Genomic DNA, 18,845 nt, shown 5'->3' with positions numbered 1-18,845 from the left:
TGCGCATGCAGATTTGTGAAAGTCGTAAGGATGTTCAGTCTAATTTCATATTTGAGAAGGGTGGTCATGTGCATTTTACTCATCGTTACTTTGAATAGTGGGAGTGAATGTGAGGGGCCTCATAAGATCTAGGTTTCATTCGAAGGGGGTTGTAAGATCGTAATATCCTTTAGGTGTTTTCCACTGAGCTAGAAGGTACGAGGCAAGGCTACTGCTCAAATGGCAATGTATGTGTAGCCTCCGTCTGACTTTGTACAATATTATATATGACCTGAACCTGATGTTATATGGAAGGATCCTTTGTTAAAGAAATGTGCATAACATGACCTTAAAAATCGGTAATACAGTAACAAAGCGAGAGACAGAGGGCTTTGGCCACTAGGTGCTCCTAGATTCCCTCTACTCAGAACCATTGCACCTGGGCTGAAGTTACACACTACAGGATTGCGGGAGGGAGTGGTCTTGCCTCTACACTCGCTGTGCATAGTCTTTTGATCCAACCTCTGCCTAGTCCCTGAACCTTAGCCCTGCCTACAGTATTCAGCCATGAGTGGCAGGCATTATGTGTAGGGCATGTGATTTGGCAATGCTCTGCTTGCAGCCCCAGGTCTTTAAGGTGATCACAGTGCTCTTAAAATAGTAGCTATTTTCATCCCCCACTGAGGTTCAGTAACTATTATGATTTATGGTATAGTTAGGCGCTTTTTGTAATTTTTTTATATCGCTCATGGTGATCACATTCACCACAGATTTCTTTAATTGTTTGTACTCTGTGGGCCTAACTGTGATTGCTTGGCTTTTAAATTGCCTTTTTCAAACATTTGCACTGCAGAGGATAGGAAGCCCCAACAGTGTGGACTAGGGCAGCACTCAGCTGCACTGGTCCTTCATCTCTGGTATCCATATGATTTTTAACGATCTCTATTGATTTTGAGTGACAATGAAGCACTGGTATTTTCCAATCGGCATCAACTACATACATGGCACCAGCTCTTGTTTTCCTCATAGCTCTGTTAAAATATAGAACCAAGGATATTGCAAACAAGCACGAATGTCGTGGACATGTAAACGATTTCTCTCGGATTTCAGAATCGGTTGCCACTACATTTTCTCAGTAGTCTGTCCTCGGTAGTATCCAAACCATGTGACAGTAATCGGCTTTAACAGTTTTACATTGGAAGCATGCACTCTCCGCTCTCTTGTACATCCTACCAAGACACTTGGGAAAAGATCCTGCATCCATATGTAGAAGATGGAGGATAAGGCAGGCTAGGAGATGCCGTAATGTCCCATTCACAGCTGAATAAATACATTATAGCTGCCAGTGCCTAATATGGGCTGGTCCTCCCAAGGCCTCTGCAACAGACTCCGCACCTTCTTCCACCACAAGATTAAGATGATCCAAGACAACTTCTGCAACCAAGACCACCTCAATGCTCCAGCATGCAACATCACCCAACAAACCCTGCTCAAATGGATCCCGCTCATGACAGAAGACACATCGAAGATCATGAAGAGCATCCATTCTGGAGCACCATCAGACCCTTGCTCACACCACATCTTCCACAGAGCCGTCCCTGCCATCTTACTCGAACTAGGTCGGATGATCAACTACTCCTTCGAGACCGCCACCTTCCCCGATGACTGGAAACATGCAAAAATCAACCCCCTCCTGAAGAAACACTCTGCGGACCAGCTGGACCTTAAGAACTTCAGGCCCATCTCCCTGCTTCCCTTCACAGCCACGGTCATCGAAAAGGCCATCAACATCCAGCTAGCAAACTTCATTGAATCTTACAAAGTCCTGAACATCTCCCAATCTGGATTCTGAAGTAATCACAGCACCGAGAACGCCCTACTTGCCGCCACCAACGACTTCCGCTCCCTCCTGGACCAGGGCGAAATTGCAGCCCTCATTCTCCTGGAACTCTCAGCTGCATTCAACATCGTCCCCCACAGCACCCTAGCCACCAGGCTCCATAACACCGGCATCCGTGGCAAGGCCCTCGACTGGATCCGCCTCCTTCCTCACCAGCAGACCTCAGCAGGTCAGATTCCCTCCCTACCTCTCGGAACCGACAGAGACCAACTGTGGAGGCCCCCAGGGCTCCTTCCTCAGCCCCACCCTCTTCAATGTCTACATGGCCCTCCTCGCAACCATCGTCAGGAACCACAGGCCCAACATCGTCTCATACGCCGATGACACCTAGCTGATCCTCTCCTTCACCAATGAACCAAACATCACCAAACACTTACAAGAAGGGATGATAGCAGTCACCACCTGGATGAGGAACAGCTGCCTGAAACTCAACTCAGAAAAAACAGGACTCGTCATCCTTGGCTTCGCCCCCTCTGCATGGAACAACTCCTGGTGGCTCTCCGTCCATGGGAATCCCACCACCTACACGGACCATTAATCGCTCACAATGAATGGCCAGATCAACGTCATACCCTCGACCTGCTTCAACACCCTCCGAATGATCCTAAAGACTTTCAGATGGCTCCCAACCGAATCTAGAAAAACCATCACCCACTCATCAGCAGACGACTGGACTACGGCAACGCTCTCTCTACGCCGGAATCAATAAGAAACTCCTTTGCAAATTCCATACTGTCCAGAACGCCCCAGCCAGACTGATCCTCAATATCCACTGTTGCAGTCACATCACCCAACGCCTGTGTGATCTCCACTGGCTTCCAGTCGAAAGAAGAATAACCTTCAAACTCCTCACCCACAAGTACAGCATATACAAGGCCCTTCACAACACAGGACCCGCATATCTGAACAGTCGCCTCTCCTTCCACATACCCAAAAGACGCCACTCTCTCTAGCCACCGTCCACTAGACTGGGGGGAAAGTGCTCCTCCTACCTCGCAGCCAAAGCCTGGAAGACCCTATCCATCCACTTTTGTCAATCTCCCACTTTGCCACTTTTCAGGAAGGACCTCAAGACCCAGTTCTTCGGATGAAACTAGCACTCTAGGGAGCATCCCCTGTTTCCCCACAGCTTCTTAAGACTCTCACAAGTGAGTAGTTGTGCTTCACCAACCCTGATTGATTGGCAGCCGGAGGTTATCAGCACTGGTAAGCACAGTCTGGCAGTTATTTCACAGTGCTTAATTAATTAATTAATTGTGGGTTTGTAATGCGCTAGAATCGACTCCCGAAGGAGTATCTCTGCGCAGTAGACCGCTGGGGAACCCGTCCTGGCTTTCCCTTTGAGATGGTCCCTACTGGGTTTCTCCAAAATGAAACCAGACATCCCCGGCGTATGTGGGGGGCCGTTGTGGAGATGAGGCAAGCTAATGCCCAGAGTTGCCAAGTGTGATCCCTGGTTAGAGTAGGCACGAGGTGAGAATTATCAAGTCCGCTGACCCTGGTCCACGACCCTGCCGCCTCGGGAATTGAACCCTGGTCTCGGGCCGTCCTCCGCTCTCGGGTCTGCCGCCTCTAACCAGTGAGCCACACCACTCCACACCTGCTTCCCCCTTCCAGCTGAATTGGAAGACCAAAATGTATTTCCCATGAACAGGAAGGCAAGAAAAAGAAACACAGACACCACCAGTCTCCGTGTGCATTTCTGATCTCACAAGAAGGGTCCGCATGGGACGTATGAGGATGTGGAATTTAAGGACCAGCAGGGACGCAGGAGAGAAAATAAAAACAGGATGGAAATATATTATCAGCCTTTCATATGGGCACATTTTTTTTTTTAAATAGATCAAGATGGTGAATATGACACCACCATTTTCCAATTAAAAGCACAGACTTAGAAGGCAGTATGGCAAGGGACATCTGAAATATTATCCATAATCACTTTGCCTTATGAGCAGGTTTCCATAATCCTGACCCTGCGAAAATGCTGTACCTGAAAGTAATCCTAGGTGCTGCTCAAATATGGCAAATATTTGCTCATTACAATATAGCAGCCAGGTAAGGATGTTCCTTATAGACCAGCCTTGATCAATGTACCGATGGGGCTTCTTTATTACCCTAGGCCTCTGAGGCCAGTGCAGCGCTCTACCACTGGGGCAAGCTAAACTACTCCACGGAGGAGAATTCCAGAAATGACTGTGAAAGCTTCAAATTTTTCTGAAACAATTTCAGCTAACTTATCACTTTGATTGCTAAATTATTTACCTAAAGAAACTGAGGCAAGACTATATCCCACCCATCACTACAGTGGGTTACAGTTAAAATCTGGAATCTGTGGTGCACGAGTCTGGAAGACCCGTCAGCTTAATCTTCCTCAAAGGAGAGACTCAATGATTAATACTAAACACAAATGACTGAGAACCCGAAACTTGTGATAGTTTCTAGTAATGTGCAAAATAGTTATGCAAAGTCAAACAATAGATTGCAACTAGGTCACATAATGCACAATAGTGTTTTTCTTTAAAAGTTGGTTGCTTTATTCATGATCCTCTCTGTTTTAAAAACGTATTTTGTCTGTTGTTGCAGCCAGCGTGTTTAATCCCTTCCGGGACTTCTAAAGGCTTGTATGAATATTCGGTCTGTTTGTCGCAGTAGCTGAATTGATCTTCCCAATGTGAAAAAGTGTAGCTTCAGCATAAAAAGCAATGTATGAGCAACATCGCTCACTGGACCATAAAGGGTCTCATCCTACATTGGATGTAAGATGTATGCACCAGGAGCCATTAAGAAATTACCTATAGTAATTCCAATTCCATGATGTTCACACACAGACAGAATATCAATACAAGCCCTGAGGAAGTGCCGGATGGGACAAAACATGTTATTTACGACAAAAAAGCAGCAGTAAAAAAAAAAAGGAGGAGGACCATGAATAAAGAAACCAACTTTTGAAGAAAAAACACTATTGAGTCTGTGTCAGACTCTGATCAGAGAAGTCCGACCAGAGACATTATTTTGGCTAGCCACCACTGAAATTAAGGCAAATTCCAAATAGTTACCAAATCATGTAAATAACACTTGTTTGTAGGCCCTGTTGTTCTGCGCAGCAGCACTTTTTATTCTGGTATTTAGATTTGCATTTTCACTTGATAAGGGTAGGCAAAATGGTACTGTTAAATTAATAAAGCAAACACTGTTGTGGTGACAAGTGACATGAGGCTGACTACAGCAGTGACTCATTAGGGGCCCACAAAAGGCTAAGAAAGGCTGACCTATAGGACTGACAAACTGCAAATCATATCCCTGACATTCTGCATTTATTTAAGGACAAGCAAGAACTCAATCTTTAAGCTATAAGTGTACTGACTTACTCTCTCTTTTCTGTGGCTTCACAGTATTATATTTAAGGGTATTATTTCCCAACTTAACTGTGTTAATTTCATTTACTTCAGACAGTAGACAAGGCTGAGTCATTCTTGGCTGGGTTAATTCCTTGGAGCTTCATGTTCCTCAGAGATACAGGCAGGAGGCTTATTAAACAACTGAGCTATATCTTGAACGATAAAGACAGCTTGTACAATGAGAATTTCAGCTTTTGACGCTTTCACAGGTAACAGGTCATTGCTTAACTGCTGATCAATCTTGAACAAGACAGAGAAAGAGGGCACTAAATAATCCCCCAAAATTGTCAATTTCTCTCATCCACTTTTGGCGGGAGCAGGCAAATTCCATCCTCCAGGTCAGAAGAGCACAAAATATTCCATACTCTTGGGCAAAGCGGGGGGGGGTAATAAGACACCCTCCCCCCTTGGGAGGGAAAATGCAGTATAATGACTCTTTGAGAAGGGGGGTGCCAAATAATGCACCCAATCATGTACTAGTGGAGTTGTTTAGGTCTCCAGATGCAAACCCTGACATTGTGTATGTCAGGTGGAAGATACTGATACATTTTAGCTCATGAAAGAGGGTCCTTGGAATTTAAGGTATCCGGTAATTGACCAGGATGTAATTCGATACAAGGTTCGGCATGCAAATGCATCACCTTTGGGGGTATTCCCCTCTCCACGGTTATGGTTTGAACAGGCAAAGTGTAAAGTTGGGGATGTTTCCATTATAAGTATTATCTTATGGAATAGCACCTCATCAAATTAAGAAACAGTATAGTACACTGAAATGTACAGCAGAGAAAAGTAAGAGCTTGGTCGTTGGTTAAATGTCTAAATCGTTTTTTTGTTGGTTTCCTTGCGCCGGAGGGGTCACAGGCAACATGTGTTCACCCCCTCATGGCACGCAGGGATGGAGCTTTCTATAACAGATCGCATTGAGACTGGTACTTTGACTACAGACCCACTGTTACTCTAACTTGAAGATTGAGAGAATAGGGCCCGACAAAGAGTTCTGTACCAAAACGTCTGTACATCCTTTCCTACGAAAGCCATGAAAAAGCCTCAAACCTGTGCTCGATCGGGGAGTGAAACGTGTGTTGACTGAGATCCTTTGTCACAGGAAAGACATCAATAAAAGGATTCAACCATTTAATTGATGATTACACACATTTCCATATGCTATATTATCTCTTCATTTGATTGGGTGCTACTCCATAAGAGAATACTTGTAGTGTAAACATCCCTACTTACAACAAGGAGCTTAGGGGATTTAAAAACAGGTCGTCCCCCACTCACTGTACTGTCAACAACACAAGACCTGTTCTTATGGTGAGTATACTGTTCCTGATCAATACCAACCTACAAATCTATTGGGTTGGAGCTGTAGCCATAATCATCTGGCCAGCTATTTACTGGACCAGGCTCACCCTTTATGGTAATATCATTAAGAGAAGATGCGCTGAATCCACTGTGTCTCCTACCTTGCTCACCCTCCCTTCCCTACCTTGCTCTCCCTCCCTCCCGGGAAGGGAGGGAGAGCAAGGTAGGGAAGGGAGGGTGAGCAAGGTAGGAGACACAGTGGATCTCCCTCCCTCCCGGGAAGGGAGGGAGAGCAAGGTAGGGAAGGGAGGGTGAGCAAGGTAGGAGACACAGTGGATTTGGCGCATCTTCTCAATGATATTACCATACAGGTGATTTTATTATGTGATTTTATTAGTTCCTTTTAAACAAAAAGACTGTGGTATTATGTGTTTTGGATGATTGTTGTGATTTTATGTACTTTTATGGATGTTACCTAATCCGAATAAAGATCTTTGACTTGACTTGATTACCATAAAGGGTGAGCCTGGTCCAGTGAATAGCTGGCCAGATGATTATGGCTACAGCTCCAACCCAATAGATTTGCAGGTTGGTATTGATTAGGAACAGTATAGTCACCATAAGAACAGGTCTTGTGTTGTTGACAGTGTAAACATCCCTGACAACCTTTATCGACAGTGACTGATAGACTGCGGATTTTATGCAGGGCGTGGGTGCTCAAGAACCCAAATGCCCCCGAACACTGAGCAAGGTGAGGTCAGAGACTGATACACCTACCCGTGAACAAAGTACAGGGTAGGTCAGGCACACAGACTCACAGGCACCAGATGAGCTCTATCCCAGGGCTCCATAAACCTTCCAGAAAAATTGGGCAAAGGAGGGCTTGGACAGCTACCATTTGCCCCCAGTACCCTGTTCAAAACAGCAAAGAGGGCATATTGTAAACCAGGGTCTCATCAAACATTAGAGAAGCCATGCATCTCTAAAGTCAAATCATGCAATAGTGATCATGGCGCAAACCTCAAAGAAAATGTATTAAACCAATAAAGCTACTACCATAAATGTAGTTCCTTCCCCCACCATGCTCACTTAACCTCAACTCACAGTCCACTATACACTCTTCCGACATTAAATATGTTTCCACAAGTACAAGGCCACATTATGCAAAATCACAAAGTATGTACATCATGAAAACATACGGGCGCCCACATTTACGAGGAAAATGTGTTTAACATCGCAATATAAGAATTGGTACTTGTAAAGCTATATTCTTGACAACAGAGAACATTATACAATACAGTCCTAGCAGTTCTTCACAGTTTGTCCTGTATAAAAGCCAGTTTATGATCATTATGTACAAGCTTGTATTTACTATTCCAGGAGCATGTGTATAATATGCATACGCTTAAACAAACATAAAACTACTTGCCTTCATCACCATCGTCTCCAAAGGGGTAGAAGAGGGCCACTGCCACGTTGATAAACACAGCCAAATTGAAGGAAATACTTCCCCAGAGAGAAATGTGTCTGGAGAACCAAAATAATCCTGGGTTATCTAAAAGAGGGAAAGAACACTGTTGAATGGCCAGATAAAACAAGCAGAGGTCAAGCAACATTAAGCAGCAAGACATACTGCCTGCTCGAGAAACATGAGCGGAGTAATTGTAATTATATTGTAATGAGGATGAAGGAAGACCTTTGTCTATGAGCATTTAACGTTCTTGGTGCTCATGAAAGAGCAGTTCAATTGCAGAACCTATTCTAAAATCTAAAAATCAACTTTAAGTGAGGGCCTATATCATGTTCATACATTACACTAAATTCAAAAATGACACACTTATCAGTCTCTCCTAATGTGTCATTTTGGTACAGCACCCAGGTGGATGATTGCCTGCTCAGAATGTTTTTCATTTTGTGAAGGGAAGATGAAGTGGGTTGGAGGGTACACGAGAAAGTAATTAGTTTAGAGACGGGAGTTTAAGAAGTGCAGTTGATGCTAAATACAAAAATAGATGTAGGTGCTTTTTTAGTGCTTTCTAAATCTTATAAAAGTTAGTGGAATCCTGCCCCAACCCAGTCATCTTCTTTAAAACAAGAAATACATACAAACCCCATAGGAATCCTATCAGGTGAAATGGGACTGTAAAGTAATGTGCAAGGGTTCTGCAACTTGTTTGGGACCAGAAGGCCCTCTGCCAGGAGACAAGATTGCCCTTGTAAAGAGAGCTTTGCAGGACACGACCCACTTTAGATTATCTCAGGAGAAAACACTTCAGATGCTACTGTTAAATAAATACCGGAGTTATAATTTGTGACCTGCAATGAGACAACCCCAAGTCAATTCACAGGTTCTGGAGAACAAGTTACCACATACAATGAAGCAAGCAACTACTACTGAAGATGTTCTTGCATTAGCATTGTGAGAGCGTTTTTAATCATTAGAAAATAATGCTTAATTGAGATGTGTTTAAGCTAGCCTGACTAGGCTTCAACCAGCTTGCACTGACATGATTTCACATTTGCAAGAAGAAAATGTACTTATTTTACAGGAATGAACATTCTCCACGTGCATCCGTTTCTCTGAGTACTTTTCAATTTCAGAAAATCATCAAAATAAAACCCTCATTCGTTGTAAGGTTTATTTTATAAACAGTAATTGCATTAATGTTCCAGGAAGCCATGTTCAGGATGTCCTTGTATGGTGTAATTTTAAAGGCCCTTTTTTGGGTTTGAACGAAAATACATTTCAATCAATAAAAGTGTTATTGTTTATTATGTCACACTGATGCACTGAAATCTCCTTCATTTCATATGCACACCACTTTACAATATGCAGCACAGTAGGTGAATATTAAATGTATTGTATTTGACGTATCTAATGTATTTGAATGCTAATTGGTCTGTGAGCTGTAATATGGCTTTCTATACCTAAAATTCTACAAAAGATTTGTGCCAGAGATTTTTGAACTTGCTTTGAGATTTTGTCAACCTGTCTACTGCTATACCTTGGATCTGGCTACTACTTGCTTTAGAGAATGACCTTATGTTAATTCGCTTGCATTATTGGATTTTGACGTATTGAGATTTATAATTCTGCATTATTTAACTAACAACCTTTTGCCATCTGTAATGATCCTAATTTTTAAGAAACTTGTATGGTTTTGACTGAAATTGTGGTCTTCTGGAGGTTGAATTTCACGGCATAGGGAAAAACTCAGACAGCCCCGATCCTACGTCTCGACCTTCTCAATTGTTTCAATTAGAATATCAACAGCATGAACAAGAAAACCAAGGGCATTATGCCAAATTGTCTAACTATAAAAGAAAGAACACACATGTCTAAATTTATTATCAATAAACCTTTGCAAAGAGCATGCACCTTGAAAAATGCTTCTTTATCAGGTCACCCTTTTTGGTAATTCATTACAGGAAACTCTGAAAGTCTTTCTATGACTACATTATTAAGAAAAATATGTATGACAAAGGCATGACACAAAGTAACTCTCCCAGTTACCTTTGTTTTACATAATACGTAAAGGGATCATCTATCAGAATTTTTTATCTCCTGTAGAGAAATCATTATTCTAATTTTCAAGGTGAAAAGAGCAAATAACAGAATTTATAAAGAGTTACCTAAACAGTATACAATGCACAACTATATTAATTGCATGGTTTGATACCACATATATAAGCTTGCCATGTACATGAGATATAAGCCTAATCACAATAATTAATACACATGCTGATGCACAGGGTGTAAATGCTAAATGACCATTGTTGTGTGATGGAAAAAGGCATGCTTCACAAGAAGTGATGCCTTGAGTGGGACATGATGTCCATTCTCTCCCTCTGCAATGGTAATAAACAGCATATTACACTCAATGCATTTGTATATATGGTTTACACTATGACATTATTTCATGTGTATTTGCTTTAACAAGTTTTTCTTCAACGACAAGGTGACAAGGGGTTATGTTTGTGCGGTAAGGTACATTCACTTTGAAAAGTCTTCATGACTATTAGCAGAGTTGTTCCCTGTGCAAAATAACTTTAACTTGCAATACATGAGATAGGGAACAGTGTTAATATATCGGACTTGAAATGCAAAACTGAAATTTGACCTCTGTACTAATAGTAATAAATTTGTGCAAATGTATTATAACAGCTGGGGGGCAGAGCGAGCCAGAGGCAAGAATGCCACACAGTAGTGAGGCTCTGCCGGCGGAGTTACCGATCCGTTAAACATCTGCTGATCCACCGAATATCAGGCCCCACAAATGTCAGCGCCTTGAAGCGGAACAGTCAAGGAACCGCCTGGAGTGCAGTAGTGCCGGATAATGTAGCAGAGAAGGTAGAAGCACAAGTTCATGTTTCCTCCCTGCAACCTCGAGGGCGCACAAGATGGCGGCTGGGCTAGGCTGTAACATATTCTGTGGCGGAGGAAGACGGTACGCGCTCTGTGCTTGAAGTGGTGCTACCCTTAACAGCGGAATCCAGATTGGGAGATCTATCATGCAAGAGGTCTTCACATGATCCCAGACATCGCCGGGTACTGGAGTGGAACAGTGAGTGATTGTGGTGGGCATACAGTGTGACTATGGAGGACGGAGATGTCTTTGGGCCGAAGGGCGTCGGCAAGCTGTCCCCGAGCACTGCGACGGTGAAGGTGCATAGCCTGAGATGTCGCGGGTGAGGAGAGGATGCTGCTGTACATGCGTGGTTCGGTGACTGGAATACACCCAACTCCTACTTCTAGATGGGATGGATTAGCGGCCAGCCGGGGGTGCGCTCTCATTGCGGACATCCCCCTGTGGGCAGCAATCTGCACTGATTGCCTCGATGTGTGAGCTCGGATATTTATTTTACAATACGTTGGAAGCCTTGCGGGCACGCACACAGGTGGAAGCATGGTCTCACTCGGGCCTGATTGAAAAAGTGCAGCAGCACCAGCCAGCTAGCTCTTGCACAAATGTTGGTGTGATACTACGCACAGTCACTTGATAATAATAGTGGACCCACAGATCGGCATATCTTGGCGGAAAAGTGCGACTGAGCACAGCATAGTACAGCTTCACGCGGTGGAGTAGGCCATGAAAACTTAGCTGCGGATTATACTCTTGTGGGGCAGCATGGCAGGAATATACTGTGTGTACAGTTCATTGCAATTGCCCTCTGTCAAGTCATCATGGGGGAAATCAGACAAACAACAGACAAAATGTACTTTTGAAGCCTGGCACGCGAACCAACCTGCGGGGGCTAACTCTGAAATGGAGACAGAACAGCCTCAATCGCAATCCCCCATGCTGGAAGCCACGCTACAGGTGATAATGCAGAATTTGCAGGCCACTGACAATAAGATAGACAATCGGTCCCTGAGGATTGATAACATGGCGGTGAAACAAACAGGCCTCAGGTTGGATAACATGGTGGCAAAAATGGACAAACAGGGCCAAAGGCTTACGGCAGCGGAACAACGCATCTCGGCGGTGGAAGAGAAGTCACATTCCATGGCGGATAAATGTAATGAGATGGAGAAGCTGTTGAAGGTCATCAGGGCCAAAAATGAGGCCTGGAAGCGTGTTCTCGAAGGTGTAACCTACGTATCATGAGAGTACCTGAGAGCACGAACACTGGATGTCTGAAGGACTACGTAGAGGGCATGCTGAAGGATTTGTTTGGAGCAGAACAGGTCCTGTAAGTTGTGATAGTGGAACATGCACATCGTTCATTGGCACCCAGGCCACCCACTGGTGCGCCACCGCGACCTATCGTTGCAAAGATTTTAAACTACAGAGATCGGGACACGGTCCTCAGACTCGCAAGAGAAAAGCAGAACATGTGCTATCAGGGCAATGTGGTTTCTTTCTTCCCTGACTTCACGCTGGCGGTACAGATGGCCTGCAGGGAATATACGGAAGCGAAAAGAAAGTTGCGAGCGCTGGGGATACCATATGCCATGCTATATCCCGCCAGACTGAAGGTTACGATGAATGGCAAGGTGAAGATTTTTCAATCCCCCAAAGTAGCGCAAGACTTCCTGCGACAAGTGCACGCGAAAAGGAAGGCAACAAGGAGTGCTACATCACCAACACGCTCAGCGAGATCGGATTCAGAGGAATTAAAGATGGTGATGTTCTACAAACTCTTCCCCAATGTCTCTTGGTGGGAGGTGAGGTAGTGCCCAACTCACAAGAGTTTGGCCTATACAAGGTCTCCTGATTGCAGGCGATGAAGGTGGGGGCTTACTTACATAGACATACGGATAACCACGCTGGACTGTAGGTGATTCTGTTCTTCTCAAATTGTGTTTAAATGAACATTTTGACTCTGCGCTAAGGGGCTGGACATGAAGTAATGGACCTAGCACTCAGAGATTGTTGCATTGTATAGGTGTTGTGTTATGTGAGCAATTGTGGCCACTGAATTTTTCTCAGTTGCATTATGATGCATATATTTCTGTTGGTGACACCGTTGTGGCATAGGCTTTTAGGTCTCTCCTGAGCCAGCGTGCATGCACTTCTCTGCGAGGCTTCTAGTAAGGGCTTTCAACTCCGACCACACGCTCGTGTTTTTTTATTATCACAGGCTATTGGCCTTTGCGTGCATCTTTCGAAGAAAGACAGCACGCAATTGGCCAAAGGCGGGTGCATGTCCCGCCTTCTCTCCAAACGGTAACTCCCCTGGCCTAGGGAGCTCGGGAGCGAACAGCAGCGCAGCCGGATGAGCTGCGTTCCTGACATTCCTTTGCGGTCGTGCTTGTTTCAGTTTCTTCATCTACAGCTTTGCCTCATGCAGGCTTATCTCGAGTCCTGAATTCTTTGTAATTGTTTAAATGCTCTCTGAGGGGCCAGAAGTAAAGTAGCTGGGGCACTGGCCCCAGGCTGCTAATGCGACTGGAGGCAGCGTGTATGTAAAATACGAACACACGTTCTTTTAAAAACAAACTTGAAAGTGACACAAAAGCGGCCTGTTTACTGTATCATACTCTAGCAACAAAACCAGTTGCACATCCTCGATTAACCCAGCAAATGAAAACAATGCATCCAGATGGTTTGTGCTCGTTACCCTGCTGTGGTATTTCCGCTTCGATTTTTATAGTAAAACGAGTTTCCCGTCCTTCTGTATATGAGCGCGTCATAAAAGTACGGCAAGCATGACGTTTCTCTAACGCTGGGCACGATTAAGCAAGCAGTCCCCCAATAATTACAGCGGTGGTGGGAGTAGAAGGGCAAGGTAACACCAAGCCAAGAGTAGGTGAGAGCAGGGAGGGGCAGCACGTGTCGTCTGTTGTGAAAGTCCCTTCCTGGGCTTGCCTGGAGCTGTTTTGTATTTTATTGTCTGCGTTGTGCGCTACTTCCTGAATAGTTTGCTATAATTTTCTTTTTGATTAGATCTGGAAGCGTTTAACTCTGCACACTATTTGGTGTTCCTCTTGTATTATTTTTGTGTTTGTTTATCGCACTGCCTTAAACTTCAGCTAGGGTACCAGAACACCTTGCAGATTTGAGAAGCACAGTGTATGAAAATATTCATGTGGATAGGGACATGCATACCCATTTCCAAGAAAATTGTCCTAATTGTTATTGCTAGTGAACATCTGTTAATAAGCGTATTAACTGTCTGTAATGCATTTTTAACTAGTGACCTTAATTAGTCTTCTGTTCCTTGATGCAGTTCTTCCTTGTGAGTTCTGGTCGGATCGGTACAGACACCTTTTTTGAGCAATCCAGATCACCCCCTCTTAATAGAGCCTGCTTATAGCCAATAGGTATCACCTTTGGGACATTATAAGTGTTTAGCCATGCAACAGTTGATGTTGCACCAAGGAAATTGTGCTGCATATTTAAATACTTATAAGGTCCCAAAGGTGAGACCTATTGGCTATGCCCATGCTTGTTGGTACTAGACACCATTTATGTGGGGAGTCTTTTCACATTTGTGATTGGAGGGAGGTCGGTGCATCACATGACATATCTGAAATTCTGGGTATATATCATGGTATCGGGGAAATGCGGGGGGTTTTCATCAGGATAATTGCGAGGCTACAAGGGTTGGAAGTCCGGTTAATTCTAATGTAAGTTTAGTGCATGGTCTTATGGACAACACAGAGATAGTGCGCACATATATGTCCTGTTTAACTCCATGGCTGCTAAGGCAATTCCCCTCCTGTGCTGGGAATTGCTATTTTATATTGTTTTTTGACGAGCTGGGCTCGTCATCAGTGTATGAGGAGGCTACACCATGACGAGCCCAGCTCGTCATGAGTGTCGAAGGGGTTAAGCAGAAGCTGGATAATGCGGGCGCACGGCTGGGGACATTTGTGCCTCCTTTATAGGGCGAGCCTAGCGGGAAGGAAAGGTAACATATTGCGCTCATTTTCATAATGCATGATGTTCTATTTGGGGGGCATTGGTCACAGGGGTCTGGTTCATGTACGGTTATGTTAATATTGTCAGGGGTTGTTAGTTATATGCAGCCAGTGCTAGTGGGCTAAACAATGAGAACTGTAAGTGGAAGGATCCAAGGTAATTTGGAACGGCTACACATGCTTGCAGGTGGGTTAAGGGTACCTGGCCGCCCCTCATGAAGGAGATACCCCCGAGGTTTGCTTTCTTCTTTTTTGCACTGTTATGTGGGGTATGTCTTTGGCATGAATGGGATGCTGAAGTGGGAGGGATTGGGGGAGTCATGGTTTTCTCAGCTGTGTGATACAAATGGTACAAAAAGATCATAGGATTCATGTTTACCGTCCACTGTACAAGTGCATACATGTCGAACTCTTGTCATAATCTGTGGGGCTCAAAGAGGGTGACATTAGAATGTTGACATGGAACATGTGGGAACTGAATAATCCTAAGAAGATCAGGCAGGTGTTTACATACCTTGATAGGCACCAGGGGCCACTAGCATTACTGCAGGAGATGCACTTGACACAGGCTGGGGAGGACAGAATCAGCGGTCGCTGGGCAATGGCAAAGGCTGCCGACTCATACTCTAATAATGCTAGAGGAGTGAAGATATTGGATAAAAAGGGACGCCATTTAAACTACTTTCCACAGATTCAGACCATCCGGGGCGCTACACACTGATTCAGGGGAACCTGGCAGGAACCATACTCACGATCAGCAACACATATGGCCCAAATATCAACGATCCTGACTTCTACTCAAAACTAAAATATCAGTTGCAATCAGAATTGGTGACTATGGGGTGGTGATTTAAACACATATCTGGATCCTAACACAGATAGAAGTGCAACCACCCCGTGGCAGGGTAAGCGTTCGACCAAAGTGATACATGATATAATGCATAGATTTCACATGAGACATTTGGAGAGACAGACACCCACATACTAGAAAGGGCACCATCATGTCGGCTGTCCACAAAACATGCTCCAGGCTGGACTATTGGATCCCCTCGGAGCCAATGGCATCTTGGGTTACTGGGGAGTGACATATGCTGTGCACGCTTTCCGACCACGCACCAGTGCTGTTAGATATTAACATCCGGTCTAGACTTCATCAACTATTCCAATGGCGCTTACAGCCTTCGTCTCTTCTGGTATCAGCCTTAAGGGAGTGTATCCACCAAGCTATTGAATTGTTTTTTGAAGAAAATGTGGGCACAGTGGATGATGCCGGCACACTTTGGGAAGCCTTTAAGGCGACCATCATGTTCAAAAAGTCTTTATTCGATTATAAACAATCATAATAGACACAAGTACAAAAAGACCATATAAAATATCAGTATAAAATCCATAAAAACCATTTTCAAATCTTATCTCAGCACATACAAAATTTCTATCATCAAGGGGGAGTAGGGTCGAGACCAAAAGATAGATCCACAATTAAATGCAACTCGGAATTCGCAGGGAATAGGCATTTATTAACCTATTCATATTAGAAAGTCCTAGAACATCAAACTCAGCAGCCCTGCTACAAGATGGAAATACAGTTTAAGATGATTACATAAATACATAATTACAAAGTTACGTGGTACTCTGCATCCTGATCCTTCTTATGGCCCATGTCCAGCTCCAGAATTTTGCCATAGCCACCACTACGACTTCGCTGGTATCAGACTTTATAATACGCAAAGCCATTTGGGACGATCTTGTTCCCATTTTGGCGCAAACTGGCTTGAGCCATTTATTGCGAGGCGCCTTGTATGCAGGGCAGACGAAAAGGATATGCGACAGAGTCTCTTCCCCACATAAACAGGAGTGACAAAGTGAGTCTTGGACAGACCCCCAGTTTTTAGTAAACGTTTTTATAGGGACGCTTCCCATATTACTGGTGCACTTCAAAACTTACATTTGGGTGCATAGGATTTAATTTGTTGCCAGAACACGTGGAAATAAAGATTTATATCTATCCAGTGCCCACAAGATCACTGGACATATGCATGAATAATACATAAAATCAGAACATGAATTGACTCTGAAACACACAATTATTTTGAGGTATAGAAAACATATATAATTACGTGTATTCAACTGGTTTGCAAACACTATTATATAATGTAATCCATTTCTTACTTAGTGTTGTATGGACTAGCATGTTTCGGCAAAAAATAGTCTTGTTCGATTATTTAACATTTGTGAAGCTTTACATGATAAAATCTACTTGGAAGAGACTCCACGTGTCACTTGCACCACGTATTAACACCGGGTTTGCACCTTTAGCATCGCCTTGGGCCAATGGTTAGTACCTTCTACTTTTTGCACTGCATAACCATACAGCACCTTTTTCTGATGGACCAGACTACGCCAGAAATTAGAGTCACATTATGTGGTACTTTCTTTGTATAAGGTACAAATGTTGATACTCACTCCTTATTTTCCTCTGCCATTTCATTTCATTGTACAGATCCTCAGTCTGTTGGAAGAAGTCATTCACTTTGCTTCCTTGTTCATCTCTTTCTGTTGAATTGAAAACGCGGCGCATTGACTCTCGCGTGAGATATTCGCAAATGTTTGGCACTGGAAAGACAATTTGCTCCATCGTCCTATCGTGGCGAACAATCTGAAAAATGCATACCCAAAAAGCGGATATTAGACTATTTTCATATTCAAAGCATCAAATCCAGCACACAAGTTTCGATTCGCTAACAGATAAGGACATTAAAAAAGTTAGGACAGTGCAAGAATGGAGTGCGACTAGCACCTGCTTTAAGTGCTTACACACCATAGATATCTTTGACAGAATCAACATTAATTAAACCAACTTTTCAAAAATAGCACGCAGTAACAGCTGTCAGAAATTTTAGAAGAAAAGTCCAACTTTAAACATACTTGGGGAATTTCTTTTTGGGGAGTTTCTGTGTCATTGCAGTGGCCACACGTGGCACACTGAACCATCTTTAGGGTGTATTAAAAGTCCATTGGGCTGACAGCGGTGATTCACCTCTAGGTCCAATATCTGCTATGTGTTCTAATTTTTAGTACACAGTGCTGTTTACTTATTCTCCTAAGATTAAGCACAGAGGAGAGAAAGCATATCCTACATTCAGGTACCAAAGGGATGCGGACGGTGAGATGCGTCATTGTTAGCAATGGACATTTCCCCGCCTATACAGCAGCACCCAATTAAACAGCACTGCAGTTCTAGGCAGTGAAATGTCCATAGGGAAGGTGTGATGGGGATACCGGGTAAAAAATAAGAAACCAAAACTGAGTTGGAGTTGGCCCCTCATTGTAATGTCTGCAAATCGGTTCAAAGATCTTGACCCGGGCCACCTCCCACACATCACGATGCTGGTACCCACTCTCATGGCTCATCTTCAGTGACACTTGTAAGGCTTGTTCAGCTTTGTCTGATGGCGATTTCACTGCACTTTATAGGCATGGAGTCAATTAAAAATCCCACTGTCTGCCTGTGAGAAACAACCTAAATCAACCGAACTTAAGGCTCAGTTGAAAAATACTGACAACAGGCGAACATTATACAGCGTTATTAATGCATAGGCCTAGAAAAAATATGGTCCCATACATATTGCATGGACTTAAAGGCTAAATGGTGCCCAGAATGCACACATTACATACCACCCGAAAAAAACCACCATAGCAGCGACCTGCAGACGTTTTGGGAGTGCATGACATTTTATTTACATATGTTTACTGAAATAAATTATTTTGATTATCAAAAAGTATGTAACACTGAAACAGGAAACAAAACTATAAAAAATGTCAGAGGCAAGACAGACAAACATTGACATAGCCAATAGGTCTTGCCCTTGGGACCTTTTAAGTGTTTAACCATGCA

At 43.7% G+C, this 18,845-nt stretch overlaps 1 protein-coding gene across 5 annotated transcripts in view; it reads right to left on the bottom strand.

Moving 5' to 3' along the window:
- The window catches only part of ITPR2 (inositol 1,4,5-trisphosphate receptor type 2), a 1,555,333-nt gene that overhangs the window by 249,936 nt on the left and 1,286,552 nt on the right, over nt 1–18,845 (bottom strand). For all 5 annotated transcript variants that reach the window (XM_086920227.1, XM_086920242.1, XM_086920233.1 and 2 more), the window contains 2 exons: nt 17,414–17,606; nt 8,012–8,137 (listed from right to left, as the gene is read on the bottom strand). In XM_086920227.1, coding sequence (XP_086776353.1) covers nt 8,012–8,137; nt 17,414–17,606 — 319 coding nt within the window. The remainder of the gene's footprint in view (nt 1–8,011; nt 8,138–17,413; nt 17,607–18,845) is intronic.

This window comes from Lissotriton vulgaris, chromosome 1_1 (assembly GCF_964263255.1).
Source record: "Lissotriton vulgaris chromosome 1_1, aLisVul1.2, whole genome shotgun sequence".
Lineage (NCBI taxonomy): Eukaryota > Metazoa > Chordata > Amphibia > Caudata > Salamandridae > Lissotriton > Lissotriton vulgaris.
The sequence above is the reverse complement of the archived record's forward strand: the minus strand, read 5'-3'. Positions and strand labels throughout refer to the sequence as shown.